At 34.8% G+C, this 24,243-nt stretch overlaps 3 protein-coding genes across 4 annotated transcripts; 1 reads left to right on the plus strand and 2 right to left on the minus strand.

The window, feature by feature from the left end:
* Positions 1-1,150: 1,150 nt before the first annotated feature.
* On the minus strand, positions 1,151-7,148 carry LOC111463589 (E3 ubiquitin-protein ligase RGLG3-like). The gene is made up of 12 exons (XM_023107591.1): positions 6,964-7,148; positions 6,400-6,476; positions 5,692-5,776; positions 5,467-5,607; positions 5,257-5,370; positions 4,359-4,456; positions 4,182-4,261; positions 4,007-4,112; positions 3,405-3,532; positions 3,197-3,332; positions 2,019-2,075; positions 1,151-1,608 (listed from the first exon to the last, which is right to left on the minus strand). The coding sequence occupies exons 2-12, from the start codon at positions 6,466-6,468 to the stop codon at positions 1,528-1,530; spliced, it is 1,095 nt and encodes a 364-aa protein (XP_022963359.1). The 5' UTR covers positions 6,469-6,476; positions 6,964-7,148; the 3' UTR covers positions 1,151-1,527.
* A 1,671-nt stretch (positions 7,149-8,819) lies between these two features.
* On the minus strand, positions 8,820-14,377 carry LOC111463587 (probable methyltransferase PMT26). Its single transcript, XM_023107588.1, has 9 exons — positions 14,239-14,377; positions 12,313-13,422; positions 12,049-12,198; positions 11,390-11,660; positions 11,078-11,188; positions 10,775-10,949; positions 9,770-10,042; positions 9,434-9,628; positions 8,820-9,342 (listed from the first exon to the last, which is right to left on the minus strand). The coding sequence occupies exons 2-9, from the start codon at positions 13,384-13,386 to the stop codon at positions 9,114-9,116; spliced, it is 2,478 nt and encodes an 825-aa protein (XP_022963356.1). The 5' UTR covers positions 13,387-13,422; positions 14,239-14,377; the 3' UTR covers positions 8,820-9,113.
* A 1,976-nt stretch (positions 14,378-16,353) lies between these two features.
* Positions 16,354-23,590, plus strand: LOC111463588 (protein trichome birefringence-like 14). 2 transcript variants are annotated; one of them, XM_023107590.1, is made up of 5 exons: positions 16,354-16,497; positions 19,219-19,416; positions 20,772-20,954; positions 22,004-22,199; positions 22,509-23,590. In XM_023107590.1, the coding sequence occupies exons 2-5, from the start codon at positions 19,260-19,262 to the stop codon at positions 23,335-23,337; spliced, it is 1,365 nt and encodes a 454-aa protein (XP_022963358.1). In that variant the 5' UTR covers positions 16,354-16,497; positions 19,219-19,259; the 3' UTR covers positions 23,338-23,590. The 2 variants fall into 2 exon arrangements, with proteins under 2 accessions (XP_022963358.1, XP_022963357.1); XM_023107589.1 differs by lacking the exon at positions 16,354-16,497 and adding an exon at positions 18,001-18,667.
* Positions 23,591-24,243: the final 653 nt, after the last annotated feature.

Below are 24,243 nucleotides of genomic sequence, written 5' to 3' on the forward strand. Positions count from 1 at the left end.
TACACTACCCATTAGGGTTAATGAAACCAAGAGAGTGGTAAATATCTCGGTTCGATTCGTTAAATTAGGGTAAATTCGATCGAGAGGTTAGAAATTCAAATTTATCATCTCACTTGTAGTTGGACTAAAACCTGATAAAAGAGTTATGTTCTGTGATATTGTACCTATGTTGCTCTTGTTGTTGGGATAAGTGTTAGTATATTGTTTGAGCACGTGTTTAGGTAATTTAAATTCTAAAGACTATATCCTCGAGTTAAATTTAAGGTAGGAAATGATCAATTTTAAATAATGTAAGTCGACTAGATTTTATTAATATATGTATATGTGATAATAATTTTTTTTTTTTTTTTTTTTACTAAAAAGTTTCATCAATATCTATTTTTTTTTAAAATACTTCTATAATTATTACAACGTTTCAAAATATAAATATAGATAATCGAGAAATGTTGATAGATTCATATATATTTTAAAATTTTTTTTTTTATGGTCAAAATTTTTTAATCTTTTTTATGGTAAAAAACCTTTTAATTTTTTTTAATAAAAGTAAAAGGTATTAAGGGTCGGTAATCTTTTTCATATAAAAGAGTGTTTTTTGAAAAAGAAAAAAAAGTTACCTTTAATTTATTATATATTTTAATTTTTTTAATACAAATATCAACCTGAAATTTTTTTGTCTTATATACGCCTCCTATTTTATATTTCAAAATTAAAAATTTATTTTTGTCTGTATTGAAATTTCTCTTAAAAAAAATTAAATATATTAAAAAAAAGTTTTTATTTATAATCGTAAATTCAATAATATTTTATTAAAAAAAATATTATTTAATGTTCAATAAAATTTCTTATATGGTACGGAAAATGTATCCCTAATATGAAAATCTATTGGTTATTATTTCGCCTGCTTGGCACAAGTCTATATATTATACTTAGATTCAAATGTAAAAAAACGCTTAAACCTAGTTTTCACCGAAGATCCTTATTATTATTATTATTATTATTATTTTCTAAGAAATGATCAGAGGTTGTCACAATCTGAAGGACCGATTCCAATCTCTCTGTGGTTTGTGGTTCGGGATTGTATGCACCGACTCATTTGAAAAACTGAAGTAAACATAAGATATTTAAATGTAGATGAACAAGTTTTTATAAATTAAAAAAATGAGGAAGATGTTTTTTAACATTATAGAAACATAAGGTGTAATTATGAGACAGTGTCCTAATCCTCAACTCCATTCTCTCAACATTCTGTAACAATTTTACAATGCACAGTTACTTATACAACAGAATTATTGCAATATTTCCCATTTGATGCACAGTGTATCTTATGAGATAGTTTCGCATTTCGGCCGTGCTGGTCACCCGCGACCGGACCACGCCGATTTGGTTCTTAGCAGAAAAAGAAAAACCCCATACAAGTTGGTTCATCTTCCTCAGCCGTTCACAAACTGTACAGTACAAGTTTACTCATAACAGTAAACAAACTTCAATACTTTGACAGGGCAATGACGAAGTTCTTTTGTTTACTTATTAATATAGTCTCACGCGCATCTTTATGGGTTCTTGACACGACGGGCATGTCGAGATGGTAACCCCACAATCCTTGCACGTCTGGAAAAAGAATAGCAAATAAATAGATGGCACAGGAATTTGGAATTCGAATTTGACTGAAACTCTTTAGCTAAACTATGAAAATTACTGCTTAACTTTGTCCCTTGTTCTTTCACAAATTGAAGTGTTACTATTTAACTTTTCAAAAATGTTTCAAAACTACCATTGGAATAGAAATTTGTTAGAACTTAGGACAATAAATCAACGTGGCAATTACTTAAAACGGCGTGACAGTAGCTAGGATGCTTGCCTGGATTATGTTTTTTACTCTAAAGTAGCTATGAAATATTTAATTTCATAGAAGGTCAAGGGTAATATTTCAACTTTTGAAAGAACACGGTTACCTTAGGGACAAAGTTCAAACAAAAAACTGCAACCTATCTGAAAAAGTTTCATGGTAGAAAACTTACTGTATGACCACAAGCAAAAGCCATGTCTTTTGGGTTTGTTTGGCATATTGGGCAGACCTTGAACAAGTAAAAATGATATAAAAAGTTAATATTAATGAAGCCAAAACAGAGATAAAAAAGTTTCAATTCTCAAGGTAATACTCTCACAACTCAATGCATTTTCAGCGGGACAAATTCATATTCCCTGTTTATCAGAGATTCATCTGATACCTTGTACTTTCCTATGCAGTTTCCTTACTATTAATATGCACTTTCGTTCCTTCAAATTTGAATTTTGTTTATGTTATCGGTTGGAGAGGGGAATAAAGCATTTCTTGTAAGGGTGTGGAAACCTCTCCTTAACAGACGCGTTTTAAAACCATGAGGCTGAGGGCGATAGGTAACGGGATAAAGCGGACAATATCTACTAGCGGTGGGCTTGAGTTGTTACAAATGATTTCAGAGCCAGACACTGGGCGGTGTGCCAACGAAGACACTGGGCCTCCAAGGAGGCTGGATTGTGAGATCCCACGTTGATTGGAGTGAAGAACAAAGTGTTTCTTATAAGGGTGTAGAAACCTCTCCCTAACATACGCATTTTAAAACCGTGAGACTGACAACGACAGGTTACGAGCAAAAGCGGACAATATCTTCTAACGGTGGACTTGAGTTGTTACAAATGATATTAGAGCAAGACACTGGGCGGTGTGCTAGCAAGAATGCTAAGCTCCCAAAGAGGATGGATTGTGAGATTCCACATCGATTGAAAAAGAGAACAAAGCATTTCTTATAAGAATGTGGAAACCTCTCCCTAACAGATGCGTTTTAAAACCGTGAGGCTAACGATGATAGGTAACGGGCTAAAGCAAACAATATCGGCTAGCGGTGATGTTACAAATGGTATCAGAGCCAGACACCAGGTGGTATGCCAGCAAGGACGCTGGCCCCCCGAGGAGGGTGAAATTGTGAGATTCCACATCGGTTTGAGAGGAGAACAAAGTATTTCTTATAAGGGTGTGGAAACCTCTCTCCAACAGACGCGTTTTAAAATCGTGAGCCTAACGGCGATAGGTAACAGACTAAAGCGGACAATCTACTAGCAGTGGGCTTGGGTTCTATTTGCTCCATAAGTTTTCAAAACTAACCTTATTTTTCCCATTCTCAGAAAACTCCATAAACAAACTGAAAAAGAAAGTTACCGATTCAGATGAGGAGGAGCTCTGCCTTTCAGCATTAGCTTTGATTAAATTTTGGTTTGCGACTGCATTGTCATGGTTGATAACTTCAGGAGGAGGAGGAACTGGCCCTGCACTTTTGCTATATACAGATTCTCTCCTGCATAATACAGACCCCATCATGTTTGCAAGGAATTCTAAATTCTCTTGGAATTGAAAACTCTTAGCTTACTTTGAATACTGCAGAGAGAGAGTGGCTCTGAATTGAAATGGGATTTCCATGAGTGCAGCCAGAGCAAATGCTGCTTCCTTCTTTGATTCTTCTTTGCTCTCAGACATGATTTTTGTGAAGTTTACAAACTGAACCAATGCAGAGAAGCAGATATGAAGTGAAGTTACAAACTCGACGAAACACGGTCAAACATCGATGTCCACAGCTTTCATACGACAACAAAACCAGCCACATATACTCATGAACTGTAGAGGTCTTAACCAAAAGCAACTACAAATTTCAGTCAAAATATTTTTCACCAAAAGAAAGTTGACTGATTTTCTGGATGCACGAATATTTAAAGAACGCTAACGCGATGTTCATCATATTAGTTTTTGGAAATGAAATATGAAGGTTGAATTCAGATCTCCAAGAATATCCCATACACAACCATACGTGTAAGAGCCCAAGCTCAACGCTAGTAGATATTATCTGCTTTGGCCCGTTACTTAAAACGTGTCTACTAGGGAGAGGTTTCCACACTCTTATAAGGAATGCTTTGTTCTCCTCTCCAACCGATGTGGAATCTCACAGTAGAATTCAATGAAATATTAATTAAATACCTGGAAATTATCAAATGCACGTTGAGGGATGTTATCATCAAATTGCCGCATAGCATCCCACGGTCCATCCCCTACCCCGACTAGAACGATCGATAGAGGATAATGGCTGGTGATTCAAGTATTATGAGACTTCGAGCGCAAAAGCAACCAAACTGAATAACAATTATTGTTTTACCTAGCAGCAACAATGGAGTTTATGGTTGCCTGCTCTTGAAAACTTAATCTACCTGGTGGTGTGTCGGGATTTCTCGTAACCTGTTCAATGTTATACAGTTTTAGGACTTAAAGAGAATAAAGAATACACGAGACGTTGAGAAGTAAGAAATAATATAAACCGAGCACATCCAACAACCTGTCCATCTGCAACAATAACAAGGACATGATACTGCCAATTGGTTTTCTCAACAATGCCTATTGCAGCATCAATAACAGGGGCAAAAGAGGTTGGACCTACATAAATAAGCTTAAGCACTTTAACTTAGGAAGAAGAAAATTACATTATCCAGCCAAAGCATTTACAAAATAATCCATAGATGACAATCGGTTGGAGAGGAGAACGCATCGCACTAAATGTTAAATGATTCTTCTTCTTTGGTGAGTTGCAAATTAGGTATCAATGGAGTACTACATGGTTTATGTGAGATCCCACGTTGGTTGGGGAGGAGAATGAAGCATTCTTTATAAGGGTGTGGAAACCTCTCCCTAGCGGTGGGTTTGGGCCATTACAAATGGTATCAAAGCTAGACAATGGGTGATGTGTCAGCGAGGAGGCTGAGCCTTGAAAGGGACACACGAGGCGGTGTGCTAGCAAGGATGCTGAGCCCTGAAGAGGGGTGGATTGTGAGATCCCACATCAGTTGGGGAGGTGAATGAAGCATTCTTCATGGTATCCTTAGCGGACGCGTTTTAAAAATGTTGAGGGAAAGCCCAAAGAGGACAATATTTGCTAGCGGTGGATTTGGGCTGTTACAGTTTACCTCCTATTCATCAGGTTTAACCTTGATTAAAAATACCCATTTACACCCCGGCCTTTTTTTCCTATACGACAAGATACTAAAGTACCGTTATCATCGAAAGCATTTATCTGGTTGATCATTACATTATGCCTGCCATAATGAAATAAATCTTCATGAACCAAGTTAGGGCAGAAGGTTTAAAAGCAAATTTTCTCTGCATTGTAATCTATATCATGAATAATATTGACAAATAGCTAAACATATTTGTAAAGTTAACAGAAAGTTCAAACGAACCCGATAATTTCAGGAATGGCAGAATTTCTCTATATCGAGAAAGCGCTTCCTTGAAACCTCTACATGGCCTGTGATCGGGGTAAAAGCTGAATACATGCTGATCACGCGTTGATTCTAAAGAAAGAAGTTGAAAATAAGGTAATTAGGCAAGAGAAAAGTTGGTTACTAACACTAACAAAGGATCTAGAAATGATCAAAACCAATACCAACCATCACCAAAACCGAGACAAGGTATCAAGCCATCATCATCAAAAGGAGACAATGTTTGACCAATTATAGAAATCGCTTGCTCGTACGGATTGGGTATGCTGCTAATGGAATGCAGACTTCTTCTTCTGAAAGAATGCCTGCCTGCAGTCAGTGAAATGTAACTTCTAGCAATTTATGGAAATGTTCACAAGCTTCATAACAATTGTTAAATAAAGAAAGATTCACCTGTCCACTCATTGCTCTTTGTAAAGTCGATACCGAGAATTAAATTTGATGACTCAAGACCTTCGTGTCTCAATGCAGATATAACCTGAACAAAGTGTCGTGTATTTCCAGTATGCAAGTACTCGTGTCAATGTCTGCTCGAGGGGTATGGCGAAATTGATAACAAATATCTATCTATCTATCTATCAAACTAGAAGAGAGAAATTCTACTATATATATATATAGATGCTTCATGTAACTGCCCAAGCCCCACCGCTAGTAGATATTGTCCGCTTTAGCCTATTATGTATCACCATCAGCCTCATAGTTTTAAAACACGTCTACTAGAGAGTGGTTTCTACATCCTTGTAAGGAATGTTTCATTCCTCTCTCCAATCGATGTGGGATCTCACAATCCACCCCCTTGGGAGCAAGCAACCTCGCTAACACATCACCTAGTGTCTGGCTCTGATACAATTTGTAACAGCCCAAACCCACCGCTAGCAAATATTGTTCTCTTTGGGCTTTTCCTTCCGGACTTCCCCTCAAGGTTTCAAAACGCGTCCACTAAAGAGAGGTTTCCACACCCTTCTAAGGAATGCTTTGTTCCACTCTCCAACTGACGTGAAATCTCACAAAAACCAAAAAAAGTAGCGGCTTAGATAGAATATAGATTTAGTTCAGCGTGCTTTCATACATGAATTAAGCAGCCAAGATAAAAGAGTGAACCTGATCCAATGAGCTGAAAGTATCAGCAATATGTCGAAAATCTATGTTCCGATGATGATCTGAATCCATCTAACTCTCTGCATACAAGAAGGTTCAAGCAGGCTCTCATCAACATAACTATAATACAGTAATTCCATATTCCCCAATCTCAAATGAGCTCTTCAAGAACGCCAAATATACATTTAAAGAATCAATCACTTCTTGAAAGGAAACACAACAATCAATTAGGATGCCCTTTTCGCTGAACTTGAGTCAATGAAATCAATATGGCAAAATCCACATGCATAGCACCCCAAAAGAACTTGATATCAAGTCACCGATCAATTCCTTCGAACTTGCTAAATCAAGCATTGGAAATCTATGATCATCGCATTAAAAAAACACCCCCAAAACGATTCATAAATGCTAGAAGCAAGAAGGATAGCATGACTGAAGCAAAGAACAGCAACTTAAAGCTGCGAACAAGCTAAATTGAGCAGACCTAGAAAGAAAATCAAGCCATAGAAGGCAAAGTTCAGTGAAAAAAAAGAAGAAGAACGCATTTAATAGGAAGCAGTAACTCACAGAGAAAGCTTTGGATGGGCTGCAATGGAGGGAGATGCAAACGGAGAAGAAGGTCAAAGGGGAATTAAGAATAGTTTTGAATATGCGATTTGTAAATGATAAAAAGAGATTCCTTCCGTTGATTGTCATCTCAGACTTTGAAGCAAAAGGGTTCGTTGTTAATGCGTGCACCCATCACCCATGTTCAAATAGATCCGTTCCAGACTACTACTGCTCACCATTTCTCAAATATTATATTAATAATCATTTTTAATACTATTTATTATTTGTAATATACAATAATACAAAAATATATATTGGTTTTTTTTAGAATTATAATGTGGGAAAAAGTCATATATTTACTCGGATGCTCGTAACATATATTTAAGTATCTTATTGGACTCTCGGGTTATTCTAATTACAATATGCTCCTTCTAAATCCATTCTCTTGGAATTCAAAGAGAAGTTTCGGGTGCCGAAGGGTTGGTCATTAAGCAACATTTGGTCTTCTCTCTTACCCTTTAAATGTGTTTCGTTTCAAGGGTTGTATGAATAATCTCAATTGACTCTCAAGAGATTCGTTAAAGTCTTGGTTGACCCTAGGATTTTGGTCAAGAAAACTAAGATAACTCCTTGAGCAGCTAAGTCGGCTTAGGTCGACTCCTTAAGGGATCGACCAATTTAGCCCTCAATAGATTGGTCAAACCGGCCTAGGGTCTACCTTCTAGACCTTTTAACCTACTGCAAAAGGAATGGTTTAAATGGATTTGATTCGAATAATTGAGTTGAAGATATCGGTCAAATGGGACCAATCCAATTTGTTAGATCGACCTTTTTTAAATAGAGTATTACAATTGGATAGAAACAAACATTTATAAATGTTGATGGGCGATTATATATTTATGTGGTGACAACCATGTAATTGTTGGAAAATCCACATGTTCACAATAATAGATTAATGTGTTTAATCTACTTATAAACTCGACAAAACTAGCTTTTTGTACCCTAGTTTCAAATCTATTCAATATTTTATTTCACGGTAATAAAAGTTAAATTGTAACTATCTAAACTCACTACTAACAATATTATCCGTTTTGACTTTGTTACGTATCGTTGTCAGTCTTATAGTTTTAAAACACATCTACTAGGGGAGGTTTTCATATCCTTAGAGAGAATGTCTGAGATCCCACTTCAACTAAAGAGGGGAACAAAACACTCTTCGATAGAAATTTTTTTTTCGACGCGCTTTAAAATTATGAGGTTGATAACAATATGTAACGACTTATAACGAACAATATTTGTTAACAGTGAACTTGAACTGTTACGGAAGATCTCACATCAAATTCGATAATAATTAAACAAAATATTGTCTTCAAAATTGCTGGAGAGGTTCATTATTTTATTTAGTAATTTTTTTTATAAAAAATAAATGTTGTAGCAATTGCAAGCAAAGAGATTGCTAATTGGCTTAAGAATTAAGGTGGTCGGCGAAAGCGAAAGCATTCTTAATATTATAATTTAATGCGTCCATGCACAATCCACTCCAACTCACGTGGATCACGTTAGTTCATGAACCAACATTTTTAATAAAAATTAACATATTTAGAGGTAAATTTTATTTATTTTTCATTAAAAAAAATGTAATTTAAAAATGACTAAATAAACTAATTTTTAAATAGACATTTACCAAACATTTCCCTATTCAATTACTTGAGATCTCATACTATATATATATATATATATATATATAGGAAAAACAAATGGTGAAAGAATAATTTAATCATTAAAAAAAAAGAACTAGAAACAAAATAAAAGAGAAAATTGACAACATCCTAGATTCAGACGAAGTACCTAAAACAATAATGAAAAAAAGCATATACAAGAATATATGATTTTTCATTAATAGCTATCAGTATCATAGTACAGGGAAAACTGAGGAGCAGCCTTTGGATTAAGGAATATAGGGAGGAGCAGAAGAAAAAATGAATTACACCCAAAGGCCCTAGAAGAGATATGAGAGATGATACACTGTCTAATTAGAGGACGTAACATTGCCATAAAATTGAAACTTTGAATTACTAAAACAAGAAAGGGATTGACCTAACCTTTCCTCTCCTTGCCAACAAGTGGGATCACGATGACTATGATGACAATGATGACGATGACGGGCTCTAAGAAATTGCATATTGGAGTGTTTCAGATTCATTTGGTCGCCACATTGACTTCTGAACGCAGAGCAATGCTTCATTGTCTTTGAAATAAGTAAACCGAACCTCCCATTTCATTGACTTGAACATGTTTTCGAGCTCATTTACGGTTTCTGCAAGGTCCCGGACGATGAGCTTACCTCCTGGCCTGAGGATCCGGTCGGTCTCTGCAACTAAAGCAGCTAGATTGCACCTGTATGTCAACCGAGTAATGCATTAGCAAAAGGCATTGATTGGAGTGAAGGAGAAGAGGGATACAAGATGGTGTTTAAGGTTAAGGTCACCTCGTTTTGATCTTGGAGAAAAGATGGTCTGCGTGAAGAAGGTCATATGTTCTCGGGTAGGTGCTGAATGATTCACACCAATCGTGATATATACCGAATAAACCTCGTTCGTAGATAATCGGGAGAGTATCGGCTGAGTCTATTGAGACGACATTCATGACCCACACTTTCAAATCTTTCAATGCAGCAGCAAATCTGCGAGGAAATGAAGAACATTTATATTTTTACTCAGAAAAATAAAGGATTTACTTTGAGGGGTGGAGAAATTATTGACAATGGACAGCAATATGATAGCTATCTCGAAGTACATTTCCTTTGAGGGGTGGAGAATCTTACCCTCCATAGATAGCTCTCATGTCCATGACATTTCGCACCGTTGACCAGTCGATTCCCATGCCAGCTAGATATGACTTTGTAACGACACTATTCCAGTGTTTGTGATCTGCAGCAAAATCCTCTGGAGCAGGTCTTCCATAAACTCCAACCTGAGAATTCAACAACCAGTATGGTGCTTTCTCCAACCTTGATGGCCATTGCTCTGGCCATTTAGAACCACGTTCTGACGCATTTGTCGAGATTTTGTGCATGCATGCTTGAAGTGGAACATTCCTGCAAATGGTTTGAACAAACTCAGTTGTACTAGCTGTAATGCAATAAATCTTCTGAAATAATTCACGAGTACGGGCATTTGGAGAAGGAAAATCTGTCATGGTCTTATATTCTAAATGTGTCTAGTCTAAGCTTTGTGATTTCTAATTTAGAAATAATAATAGAACGAACAAGAAAGCACATGTGAAGGGGAATGATTCTGGACTAGACGCTCAATATTTTAATGGATCCTTTCCCAGTAATTGGGTGAGATGCCACATCGGTTGGAGAGGAGAATGAAGCATTCCTGCCACATCGGTTGGAGAGGAGAATGAAGCATTCTTTATAAGGGTGTGGAAACCTCTCCCTAGGAGACACGTTTTAAAAACCTTTAGGGAAAGCCTAAAGAGGACAATATCTGCTAGCGGTGGGCTTGGGCTGTTACAAATGGTATCAGAGTCAGACACCGGACGATGTGCCAACAAGGACACTAAGCCCCGAAGGGGGTGGATTTGAGGGTCCCACATCGATTGGAGAACGAAACGAGTGCCAGTGAGGACGCTCGGCCCCAAAAGGGGTGGATTGTGAGATCCCATATCGGTTGGATAGAAGAATGAAGCATTCTTTACAAGAGTATGGAAATCTCTCCCTAGTAGACAAGGGGTGGGCTTGAGTTGTTACAAATTGGATCTTTGATAGAATGTGAGTACACATTTGCTAACTTGGGAAATTAAAATCAGAACAGATAAGTACCAGGCTGCATTTGGATCATCTGAATTCGGGCAGACAGGTGGCTCTTTTTCGGACCTCTGTTCGTAACAATCATTATTGGTAGGTTTTCGATATATGGCTGCACTAACTTCATCTACTGTATCCTTGTTAATTGACACAAGTTCCCAGCACATTGCTTTCGTCAGTTCTTTCATGGCTGTAAATAGTTCCACAAGATGCAAATTTGTTAGAACATCTAAACTTTGAAGCACTCTAGTTTTACATTTACATTTACAACTAAAACTTCTAAAGGATCGTAAGTTGTTGGGTTTAGAAATTGCCAACCATTCCATATTTCAACATCTTCAGCCTTCTTCTGATAGACCGGTGTGGCAGACCAGACGAAGAAGCCACCAGGCCGCAACAAACGATTCAGCTCCAACAGAAGTTTGCCACCTGCACAGTTTCTTCGAAAGTGAACATTGATACTCAAGCTATTGACAAAATGGCTAAGTTCAGTCACTGGTATAATGGACTTTTAGTGTATTCACTACATGATATATGCAAATGAATCGTAGTTCCAAATCATAGAAATTTAATCAATATCTCAAAATTTGAGAGAAAATATTAATTGAAACAGATTAGTAATCACATTACCTTCTGCGTGCCATGGGACTCTACAACGAGCACAATGGACAACATCAAACACTCTTCCTGGATAGGGAAGTCTTTTCGTCCCCATAACAGCAGATATAGCAGGAATGCCCCTCTCAAGTGCAAACTGGACTTGTGCTTCATGTTCATCTTTTGGGGCCAATGACATGGTTAGTACATCTCTTTCAAAAAGAAATCCTCCAAAGCTTGCCACTCCACATCCAACATCCAGAATCACGCGTGATCGTTTTCCCCAAGCAATATCATTGACAGCCTGCATCATTCAAATTATACCACTTGTAAAATTTTTGCATTTGCTGAGGTTTTTAAAGCATAAACCACAAAGCAGTGTTCTTCAGTTCCATAGGTATAATACTACAGTAATTTCATAAATCTAAAAAAGAAAGACAACTTTACTCAAAAGTGCATTCAATTTAAACAAAAAGACTTATCAAAGAAGTAGCATGAAAATAACAATCAGAACGATCATATAAAAAGACATGGCGTCATCACTACAATCCAAGATCTGAAAAGTATACAGATACATTAAGTACATAAAATACAACCACCAATACAACCACCAACAATGAAAATGCAAATATGCAAACCAAACGAGCATGTAACATACCATACTAACAGGAGATTAAGGAGAAGAATGTTACCTCTTGTATGAAGTCAATGTAGTGAAGAGCACCGTGCTTGAACTGGGTCCCACCACCAGGAAATGTTAAGTATTCACCAGAAACTTTTACCCAATTCTGATGCCCCTTAACTTCAGCAAGTTTTGTGTGGGGAACATTATAGTACCATATCTGTAGAAACACACCCAATTATCCCATCAATGAATGAAAGAAAAAAACAACAATTAAAAAACTGAACAAACATAAAATGTATTTTCTGAAGTAAAAATGTTAAATTGCTTTAACCTTTTCCCTGCTAGTTGGCCATGTAATTGGGCGTTTATAGCCCTCTGGAAGTGATACAAGGCAGGTTGGAGGTTCTTCAGGACAATGCCTCTCTCGATGTTCATAATGTTTTGTACTATGAAGACTCCTAATTGCTTGCAAATTGTCGAGGCAAGGAATGTAATCTGGTCCAGCAGTAACATTGCAAATTTTCCACTCATACCCAGATTGTTTCGCAGAAGATCTTTGAGTTTCTTTTTCATTCTTTGATTCTGCTGCCTGAGTTGACCATGATCCCTTCTGTGTTGATGTTTCATTCAAAAGCTCCGACTGAGCACCAGATGGAAACACCTCACCAGAAGCCGGGTTTTTGGATTGGTTATTTTCATTTGTTTCATCAGAGCTTTTTCCATTTAGCTTCACATTCTCCCCTTCCTGACCATTAACATTTTCTCCGTCTTTAGTGTCACTTGGGTCATCTGTTTTTTTCTCATCATCATTTTTCTCTTCTGTATCATTTGAATTTGATTGCTTCTCATTAGAATTCTCCTCAGAATCTCCCTGTCCATCGGATTCATTGTCACCAGCCTCTGGCCTAGTTTCAGAATCTGGTTCTCCATTTTCCTCCTTAGAATCACCATTTTCTGTTTCTCTTTCATCGTCTGGTTTAGTTTCTTCATTCCCTCCATTCTTGTCCTCATTCTGTTCATCTGGCTTCTCTTCAGGCTTGTCTTCGGGCTTGTCTTCAGGATTCTCTTCAGGCTTGTCTTCGGGATTCTCTTCAGGCTTGTCTTCGGGCTTCTCTTCCTGATTAGAACCTTGACTGTCACCCTCTTTCCTTGCATCATCAGGCAAATCTCCTGGGTTATCTTCAAAGGGCTGAGTCTTGCCATCATTGGTCTCAATCACTTTGTCTTTTGCCAGATTTTTGTTCTCCACTGGCACATCAATATTTTGAACCGGAACTACAGAAGATGATGTTAGCATCCATATCCCAACCAAGCACAATGCAACAAATACTACAATGGTCACTGTTGAGCAGTAACTCGAAGAGGACCTTCGGTTATCTATTCTCGAATACTTCCCTAATGCCATTTCTATTCGTAAACTTATGTCCTATAGATTTTGCACCTGAGAATGGAAAGAGTATAGACAGAATAGTCAATAAAATAAAAATAAAAGAAGTATTAATTAGCTGATCACAAAGATCACCGACAACCTGCATTCATACTAACAAAGGATATCATGAAAAGTGATAATTGGTCCCAAAAAGCCGTTCAAACATTGACGTCAAACCAACAGTTAAAAGTTCCAGAAAAGTAGAAATTCAACTTGAGAGAAATTTAACACAAATCTGACTAGAGCACAAAGGAAAATATCCAACAGAGAAAATTCAGCCATAATTCACGGCACACTTACTGCAATCAAACACTAGCGTAAATTGATACATAAACAAGGAAGATCAGCTAAATCAACTTCGAAAGACATTAAAGCATATCAACCAATGATTTACTGTATCCACACCAAATAACGTCGATCCAGAACAAAGAAAACAAATACAAACATTAACCGCGTAACACATAACGTTAGAATGAAAAGATAACACAATTCATTCACGTACAAGGACACACAACAAGAATACAAACAAACTCCATGAGATCCACACACAAACATCACAAAAAAGAAGAAATCAAACACCAATGCGCGCCAAAAAAGCAACAAGAAACTCAAGTTTGCTAGAAACCAAATTAGATCTACATTAAAAACGCGCAAAAACGAATAAACATCACGAAACCGGAAGTAGAAAGCAGAAAGCAGAAAGCAGAGCAATGAAGGGGAAAAAGCAAGAACAGGCTGAATGTAAAGAAAGAAAGCAAATTATAGAACAATAAACACGAGATCTGAGCGATCTAAACATCCGGAAGTAAGGATAAAGCCATTGCCTACCTTGTAAAGAACAGATCTAGCGAAGAAGGAAAGAGAGTTCGAAACACTATTCCTCCATTTTTCTCAAACGGAGAAGATGAAATGTAGTGGTGGAGCGAATGAAGGGGAAGAGGGAGATTTAATAGAGGGAATAAGAGAAGAGAGAGAGTAAGTTTGTAGGTGTTGAAATTAATTAAAATTAGTTGAATTAAATGTTTCGTAATTAAGTGATTAATTTGTTAATCACTTTCTTTTGTTTTTTACCGACAGTGTTCCGATACACCGACACTGACCTTCGGAAATAATAGACGAAAAGCACGCGGTGAGGACAGAGATAGAGAAATACACGCGCGAGTTTTGCGCGTGAGATAAATTCGGGCCCAATAAACATTATTTATTGGATTTTTCTCTCAAATTACGAATTTAAATCCTTTTGATTAAATAACAATTAAATTAATAAAAATATTTTAAAACTAATTAAGTTTCAATAAAACTTTAAACTTAAAAAAATAAAAAATAAAACAAAAGTAAGTATTTTATTTTGTTTTCAAATTTTTCTTTTTTAAAGTTTTAAAATTATCTTTAATTTATAAATAAATTAAATAATTAATATCTCCATTTAAAAAATACTCATAAAATTTTAAAATTAATATTAATATCTTTAAATTATTATTATTATTTTTTTTGTATACCTTAAAAATAAGGTGGGGAGATAAGTTTTGACATGTAAATAGATAGTTTTTGTTCCAAGATTAACGATAATAACTTTTATTTTTTTTTTCAAATTATTAATGTGAAATGTGTTAACCGTACTTTTTAAATATGGTACTAATGTTAAAGTATTTTTAATTTTTTAAATGGAAGGATATTAATAAAATTTATGAAATTTTAAAAATATTTTTGAAACACTTTTCAAAATTAAAAATGTTTTTTAAACAAGTAATAACGATTTTCTACCAAACTAACAATAAAATAATATTTTTAAAACTTTTTTTTTAATAATTTTGGGCATGAAATTTTGAAAATTTTAAAACAGTATTATTGAAATTTTTAAAGGGCGTGAAACTGAAACAAGTATACAATTTTCATTAAAAATAATGAAAAAGGTCGAAGGGTATTATTGAAAATTTTAAATTTTTTTAAAAAATTAAAAAAATTAAGAATATTTTAAAAAATTAATTTAGCCTATATATCAAATATTTTAAACATTATTGGTAAGTATATTTTGAAAAAAAAATAAAATAATAAATCGAAGTTTATTTTAAAGATTTTTTAAAATATTAATTATAGTATAGTTTTTCGGTTTGTCTTTTTCTTAATTTAATTTAATTTAATATTGTAAGGTGGCACTTAGATCTCGATCTCCGTCTTCTTGAGGACGTGACAGCGACTCCGGATCTACGCGGCTTAATTGATCCTCAATTAACTTATTTATTTATTTTTCCTTTATACTTATATATTATTATTATTATTATTATTTATTTTAATTCCTAAAATAGCATTTATTATTATTAAATTCAACTTTTTTTAATTGTTGCACATGGTGGTTTGTGAGTTCATGAGTAGTCCTCTCCCAAATATTCAATTATTATTTTTTAAAATTATTCTAAAAATTATTAAAAAATGCATTCAAAGTATTTATTAATTTGATAAAGAAATAAAAAAACATTAATTAAATAAAAAGTTTTAACAAAAATTAATCGATTTTGTGTTAAATATAAAGTATTAAAATAAGCCGTAAAAAAAAAAAAAAAGGTAATTATTAGTTACCTATAATAAGGTTGGTCAAATCATAACAAACTCATAATTATTGTTATTTTCATGTTTCTCAAATTGCAATTATAAATTTAATAGTTAGCTTAGAAAAAGTCAAAATTTATTATCTTTAAAATTTGAATTTCTTCTTTATATTATTACAAAATTTTAAAAATAATTTTTATTGTTTGATAAAATTATCATAAAGAGTCTCTACAGTTCTGACCATTTAAAATATTAGATTATTTTTAAAAAACTAAATTTATAATTTAAAATAAATAAATAAATAAGAAGGGGAGGAAAAAAGGAAAAAAAAGGAAAAAACTGTCTAAATTATATATTTATGGGTCACGAGTTTGTAAAGAAAGATATAATAGAAAACTTGTTACTTGAGAGAGGAAACTTGCGAGTTCAGCTTTCTGTTCATTTTTGGTCAAACTTTTTCTAGTGAAACCATCAACTTCGCGAGCAGATTGTAGATGATCCGCTAACAGTTCGTTGTTCAAGTTTCGGGAATTCGTGAAGGTATTTGTTTCTTCTTTTGCGTATTGATTTAGTAGAAATTTGGATGCATTTAAGTTAGTAATTACATGTTAATTTTCGATTCAACTCTCGTGATTTCGATGAAGGTTTTTCTTGTAGAACTTGTTCTATTGTATGATATAGTGGCTATGCGATTTTATTGTTGTTCTGTTTGGTCCTCTTTTAAGTTTTTTTCGATCCTTGTAATGGGAGTTTCTTTGTTCTATCGAGTTTTTAGCCTGTTAATATTATCTTCAAGTGTTTGGGTTTCGTTAACTGCTGGTGAATTATCCATCGAGTGGGGTAATTTTATCGACACACTACTGCTGTCTACTAGAATGAGAACGGATAGTCAACAATGTGATATTGGGCATTATAATGAGTAATTTGTAGATGATTTGCAGGAACTAGCCCACTTTAAGGATTTAATTAGCCTCCCAACATTCTCATTGTCCGTTTTGATTGAGGAGTTCAGTTCCTTGATTGTTTATTTTCATGTCCAGCAAGGTGTTTGTTCTATTCAACTATGCTAATCAGTAGAAGTTGTATAGTTAGCAAAAACCTTACTTCTTCTAGGTTTCTATACGATCTAAAAATGGTGCCCACGATTTTTTCCCATCCTTTGATCACTGTGATCTTCTATCTCACTATGCATAAAACAGGACACTTACAGGTTGGCATGTCCTTGTACTCCCACCTTATCAAAATTGCGCTTTCATTTGAACTCTCCCTTGAAAACCGTCTTATTGACGACGTGTATTCTAAATTAATTCTATGGAAAATACACAGCATTTGATGATTTACCAATTAGACCTATTCACTCTTAGAATACCATTTTTGCCTCCTACTCATGTGTTGGATTTTTGCTCAAGCTCGTAAGGTCTTTCATGAAATGCTTCATCCAAATATTGTTAGCTACAATATCTTGAATTCTAGCTTTACTCGCGACGGGTTGAGTGTAGAATCAATGAATATCTTTCGACAATTGCAACAAGATTTTGATCATTTAGTCTTAGACAAGTTTACTCTTGCGAGTATAGTGGGTACTTGTGCCTGTTTAGGAGCTCTGGAATCATTGTGTCAGGTTCAAGTTTAATGTGATTGTTTTCAATGCTGTAATTGATGCATATGGTAAATGTGGCGAACTGGATACGTCATATTCTATTTTCAGTCAAATGCAGGAGAGAAATGTTGTTACCTGGACCTCAATGGTTGTAGCCTATTCTCAGACATCGATGTTAGATGATTTTTTTCGAGTGTTAAGTTGTATGCCGGAAAAAAATGTCCTTACTTGGACTGCTTTGATTAATTCTTTTGTAAGCAACAAGTAAAGAAATGAGGCCCTGGATTTATTTGAACAAATGCTGGAGGAAAAAATTTCTCCTAATGATTTGACATTTGTAGGTTTTTAGGTGCTTGTGTAGATCTTGGTTTAATAGCAAAAGGCAAAACGATTCATGGACGAAATCAGAAGGAACAGTGGCCTTAATTTTTCAAAGGTATGTATATGCAACACTATAACTGATCTGTACGGTTAGAGTGGGGACATGAAATCAGCTAAGACGTTGTTTAACTTGATTCTTGAAAAAGATGTAGTGTCGTGGAATTCATTAATAACTGGGTATGCATAAATGGGATTGGAAGGGAAGTTCTTCTTGACTTTAGGAGAATGATAGATGTAGGGATAAGACCTAAAGTGCGTTTCTAGGTGTGCTGTCTGCCTGTTCCCATACTGGTTTGTCATCTAAAGGATTATATATTTCGGAGTTAGTGGAACAGTTTTGTGGTATTAAGCATAGTTATACCATTATGCAGTCTTGATTGATATGTTTGGAAGAAAAAATAGACTTGCCCAAGTATTGGATTTAATGTCCAGGGCACCTAATGGATCAAAACACGTCATGGGGTGCAGTTCTGGGGTCTTGTTGAATGCACGAAAATTTGGACCTGGCTATGAGAGCTGCAAAAACTTTGATTGAGATGGAGCCAGATAACGCTGGAAGATAAATAATGTTATCTAATGTATTTGCAGCAAATAGATGGATGAATGCCCATAGCGTGAGAAAACTCATTGTGGAAAGAGGTTTCAAGAAGGGAGTAGCATATGACTGCATAGAAATTAGAAATACAAGACATAAGTTTGTGGCAAGAGATACTTCGCGTAGGCATATGGGTGAGATATATGAGCTGACGTTTATACTTGTAGATCATGTGAATTTTTTTTTGGTTACATGCCTTTTGACAGTGGTATTTACTTTTGTGATGGATATAGTACTTGAACTGTGATCTAAAGTGACGTTTCTAAAATTTTTCTGTCCTTGGGTAAAAATGCTATTGAATTTGACTATTTTAATTAACCTTTATTGTTTGCATATGTTCATACTTGACAAATAGTTTTTTATTAGACATGATACTGTATTTGACTCAGAGATATCTTCTATGAAATATGACTGGGATTTTCATTTTGTTGCTCTTCATACCATATTGATGACTGATCATTACTTCAATTTCTGTAACCCTATAGGAGGATTGTATTTGCTTAAGAGATATCTCCCATGAAACGTGACTCTTTAGGTGGCCTTGGTTATGCTGCTTTTCTTTATGTATTGACGACGTTGTTCATAACTTCCTTTTTTTTAATCATCCTCCAGAAAGATTGCTGTTACTGGAGCTAAAAGAAATGATGAAATTCTGTTGTTCTTAATCTAGACAAAAAATTTGCAGGTGTAAAGTTTGTTCGATCTCTGTCTTATGAGTATGCAGAGATGAAATTCAGAAATAATTTCCCTGTAAGAGGGAAATATCTTTCTTTTGTCGTGGTTGCTCTTGCATTCACTGTCTTGGTGTTGTGGGCGTGGCAGGAAAATCCTTTTCTTTCCACTTCTCAATCTGTTCAAGCATGGTATAGAACTTCTTATGCAGGTATGCTTGTCAATCCATGTTTATAAATGTAGGTCTCATTTTGAAAACATGCAGGGTGGGTCTAATCTTTAATACGACAAGTTCTTGGAAAATTTTGCTAGGTAAAAAAAGTAACCTAATTATCATTTGGCCTTCATACACAATTTTGGATTTCACCGGTACTCTAAAATTTTCAATTTACTCTCCAAAGCATTGAAGATTTCAATCTAGTTACTATATAACGTAGTTGGAATTGAATAGAGAAATTATAACATAACATTTATGCTGTATTAATATACCAAATATCCTTAAAACTTTTAAAAATTTCAATAATATTCTTAAACTTTTAAAAAAGTTTTAGAGGCACCTTTACTACTAGTTGTTTTAGATGGAAGTTATTAGTACTTTATTTCAAAAATACCAAAAAATGTTTCAAAAATACGTTTGAACTTAAAAAAGTTTCATTAATATCCTTCAACTCTTTCAAAAAGTTAAAAAATACCCTCACTATTAATTCCATATTTAAAAAATACCCATGAGCTTTTAGAAATGGATGGAAACGTCATTTTAAGGGTACCCATGAACTTCTAATGGTAAGGTATTTTTGAACTTTTCTTTTTGAAAGCTTAAGGATATTATTGAAACTTTTGGAAGTTAAATAATATTTTTTTTAGACAAAATATAAAGTTTGGTGGTACTTAACGTTTATAAATTATACTTTATATATATGGATAGTTTTTTAATGATAACTTTTATTTCACTCCATCCAAATTAGAAAATCCTATTGGCCTTACCTAAATAAAAACTTGATATTATCCAATTAAAAGAAAAACCCATTCCTTTATAGTTTCTGCAACTTCAGTGAGCATGCTCCTTTTTCTTGCAACTCACTCCATTTAACCGTTGGTGCAACCTTTTCTGTTGATACATGCTTCCATCCCTCTTGTCGAAACCCTGTACTCAGCCTTAATGTTCTCAAAATTGAAAACTTACCAAATGAACGTGCTATCCTCCTTTCTTTTCTTTTAGTAATTAAGCCCATGGATTTTCCTTTCTCAAGTAGTTGGTTGGATTTTTAAAGTAAAAGGGTCGGGTAATTATTTACGATTAAACAAATGTCAATTCACAGAAAACAATATTTTGACAATTCTGCATCACCGTTACAATATCAATTTCAACCACATTTGTTGCGTAGGGATGCAATTGAAAACTTTTGATACTTTGAGAGCAAAATTGATAATGTTAAAATTGGTAATGCAAGAGATGGTTCATAAATGTAATGAATTTAGTAGAATGCCTAAACACATTCAAATCCAGAATTAGCGTCTTTCCTTTCTTGCTATTTGTGTACCATACTGATGATTTTATTTGTTTAGGATTCATTGTAGGTCCGACGAACAGTTCTGAATTACCTAACACAGCAAAGGAGAATACTGAAAAAACATATTCAAATTCAAGTACAAAAGAAGAGACAGTAAAAGATAGTGCACACTCAGAAGTTACACCCACAGACTTTGCATCCACAATAATTCTTAACAGGAGCCAGAGTAATGAGAACAGTAAGTACTTAGCCCAAACTAGTGGTATTTTTTTTCCAATTTTCTTGCTAGCATGATATCTACAATTGAGAAACCGTCAGGAGTTTACTGGGGGCATGATCCCTGCTTGCGATTTGAGCCTCTTTCTTAGTGACTTTTGTTGAATATCATTGAATTATTTGTACAAGGGAAAAGTCTAAAATGAAGAGTACATAGGGGATGTATTCTTCTCTTGAAACTCATGATTAGTTTTGATTGTGCTCATTTATCAGTCATATGTTTGCTTTATTGGATGTAAAGATTCTTGATTAAAGATTTAGTTGTAAGAAAAAAAATCTGACTGGTATCCCATAGAAAAAGAAAAAGAAAAAAGAAAAAAGAGCAAGATTTAATAGAAGATTAATTGAACTTGTAAAGTTTGAGGGCGATTAATTGAACTTGAAAGTTTGAGGGCGGCGTGAGATGACATTGTTACTTCTTTTTCCTTTTGTTTCGAATCTTATGAAATTGGACAAAAAGTTGTTGGAAGTTTTTACTGTTAAAACCATATGGATTATGGCGTCATAGAATAATATTTCCTTGCTAAGGTCTATGTTTTCCTCATTAAATGAAAATTTAATTGTTATTAAATCGGTTAGTGGGGCATATTATGCATTTAAGTTTGATTGATAAAACTAATTCAAATGAAATTTATATTGGATTAATTAGCATTATATAGGTATAGTAAATGAAATTTATTAGATATTGATTTTCTTATTGTCAACTTAATATTTGATTAGTAAGTCTACTAATATCAATTAAACTCATTTGTAAAATGGTCAGATGGATAAGGAAGATCGTGTATTGCTCTGTCCTTTTGTTATACTAACAAATAGTTTCTTGTTTACTAATAGAAATAATTTCGTTTAGATTCACAATGCTCATGCCGTAGACATTCTGAGTTCTCACCAAAAGAATGTCATTAACCATCTTACAAATAATTGGCCCCGTTCCTGCATATAGTAGAATTAGAGTTATAGCTCATACTAGTTGGTTTTGATTCGAGGTTGTTTATTCCTTGAACTCTTCAGCCTGTAGCTATGGAAATGGTGGATGGGTCCCTGATGATAGTCGACCGCTATACTCTGGTTTTGGGTGTAAGCGATGGTTATCCGCTATGTGGGCATGTAGACTGACCCAGAGGACAGATTTTTCTTATGAGAGATATCGTTGGGTTCCCAAAGATTGTGCGTTGCCAGCATTCGAGCGGTCTGCATTCCTTGGAAGGTACTTGACTTCCCTCTTGATTTGTGCATATGTTAAATTCGGGATGATAGTTGTCAAACAAAAAGAACTTGAAACATCTAAAGTAGTTTATACATAATTGTCTTGTTTTATTTAGTTAACAGGTTTTAAAATATGCAATCAAACAAGTTCCACCCTTGCCATGAATTCTGAAATATTGTATAGTTATCTTAGGGTCCAGATAGTACAATGTCAACTTGTCTGCTATTCTTAATGTTCTTTTAAGTGACCATGTCAACTTGTCTGCTATTCTTAATGTTCTTTTAAGTGACCTTAGTATGTTCTTTTCAGAATGCAGGACAAAACCATTGCATTCATTGGCGATTCATTAGGAAGGCAGCAGTTTCAGTCTTTGATGTGTATGGTCACTGGTGGGGAAGAGAGTCCTGATGTTAAAGACGTGGGAAAGGAATATGGTCTTGTCAAAGCTAAGGGTGCTATTCGTCCAGATGGCTGGGCTTATTGTTTCCCGAGCACCAATACTACTATTTTATACTATTGGTCATCAAGCCTCAGCGATTTATTGCCTTTGAACATCTCAGACCCAACCACTGATGTAGCCATGCATCTTGATCGTCCTCCAGCATTTCTGAGAAAGTTCCTCCATCGGTTTGATGTGCTGGTTCTTAATACAGGACATCACTGGAACAGAGGAAAAATTAGACAAAATAGATGGGTAATGTACAAAGATGGAACTCGTAGTGAACTCGGGAACTTGAAAGAAATTGGCATAGCTAAAAATTTTACTGTGCATAGTATCGTCAAATGGCTTGATTCACAACTTCCCTCTCATCCTCGACTCAAGGCTTTTTTCAGGACCATATCTCCTCGCCATTTTCGTAATGGGGAATGGAATACTGGTGGTAACTGTGACAATACCACACCGTTAACTAGAGGAAGCAAAGTTGAACAGAATGAATCAAGTGATGCAATGGTTGAGAGTGCAGTAAGAGGTACAAAGGTAAAGATGTTAGATATAACTGCTCTTTCTCAGTTGAGGGACGAGGCTCATAAATCCCATTTCAGTATTAAAGGAACCTCGGGCGGTAGTGATTGCTTGCATTGGTGTCTACCTGGTATTCCGGATACGTGGAACGAGATTCTTATTGCACAAATATAGTTCCTTTAGTCTTAAAAGTTCACCTTTTGGACATTCAAATTTGCTCCCCTATCTTTCCAACTTGCATTTTGCAACCTCTACTTTTGGTGATTGGTTCAGAGGAAGATGAGCATTGGAATGGGGCATTCAGTGTTAGTAGTGAGAAGTGATGGCACTGTCGTTCTTGATATTTGGTCATATTAAACAATTGTAAAATCAAGGGTTTTATACCAATTAATGATTTCATTAACGAATAAATGATTTTTTTTGTGCAGATCTTTGTATGATGCACATCTATGAATCACGTTCTATGTGGGGATAGGATCGTTTCCTCCTATTTACGACTATATCCAAGAACGGTATCGAGACACCCTCCTCTCTATAAATATCTAACTTGATTAATTACGAAAAATGCATAGAGTTTTGTTCTTGAGATGTCTATTGTTCACTCTTATCTATATCTATCTATTCATATACATAATTGAATGATAAAACAAAAGTTATTATTATTACTTATATATTTTTTGTTTAGTTGATAATCGATAAATATTTCTTTAATTTGTTTTTTTTTTAGTAATAATTGTATAAGTTGGATTTGTTATGTTTATGGAATGAAATTGGTATTTGTGAGATACACTAGAAAATAAGATCTCACGAGACAAATCATTTTTATAAGGGTGTGGAAACCTCTCTCTAATGGACATGTTTTAAAATCGTGAGGCTGATGACGATATGTAACGGGTCCAAGCAAACAATATCTGTTAGAGTTAGATTTGAGCTGTTTCGATCACTTAACGACTATTATCGAGTAAACTCAATGTAACAAAAGAGAGAAGAAAAAAGTTGTAAATAGAGATGAGAGCTTTTATTTTATTGTTCGATTATAGATATGGATTGATAGGTAAAGGAGAGTGCAACATAGACATG

This window comes from Cucurbita moschata, unplaced genomic scaffold (genome assembly GCF_002738365.1).
Source record: "Cucurbita moschata cultivar Rifu unplaced genomic scaffold, Cmos_1.0 Cmo_Scf00028, whole genome shotgun sequence".
Classification (NCBI taxonomy): Eukaryota; Viridiplantae; Streptophyta; class Magnoliopsida; order Cucurbitales; family Cucurbitaceae; genus Cucurbita; species Cucurbita moschata.

Bases quoted from the DNA above. Each gene is read 5' to 3' on its own strand.
- LOC111463589 (XM_023107591.1), bottom strand. From the start codon at position 6,468: ATGGATTCAGATCATCATCGGAACATAGATTTTCGACATATTGCTGAT. The intron at 4,113-4,181 runs GTAAAACAATAA...TTGAATCACCAG, and splicing joins AACTCCATTGTTGCTGCTAG to CCATTATCCTCTATCGATCG. The intron at 3,533-4,006 runs GTATTTAATTAA...GCATTGGTTCAG, and splicing joins GTGCATTTGATAATTTCCAG to TTTGTAAACTTCACAAAAAT.
- LOC111463587 (XM_023107588.1), bottom strand. From the start codon at position 13,386: ATGGCATTAGGGAAGTATTCGAGAATAGATAACCGAAGGTCCTCTTCG. The intron at 10,043-10,774 runs GTACTTATCTGT...AACCATTTGCAG, and splicing joins GATGATCCAAATGCAGCCTG to GAATGTTCCACTTCAAGCAT. The intron at 9,343-9,433 runs GTGACCTTAACC...GTTGACATACAG, and splicing joins TTCTCCAAGATCAAAACGAG to GTGCAATCTAGCTGCTTTAG.
- LOC111463588 (XM_023107589.1), top strand. From the start codon at position 18,505: ATGTTATCTAATGTATTTGCAGCAAATAGATGGATGAATGCCCATAGC. The intron at 18,668-19,218 runs GTGAGATATATG...AAAAATTTGCAG, and splicing joins TACTTCGCGTAGGCATATGG to GTGTAAAGTTTGTTCGATCT. The intron at 19,417-20,771 runs GTATGCTTGTCA...TTATTTGTTTAG, and splicing joins GTATAGAACTTCTTATGCAG to GATTCATTGTAGGTCCGACG.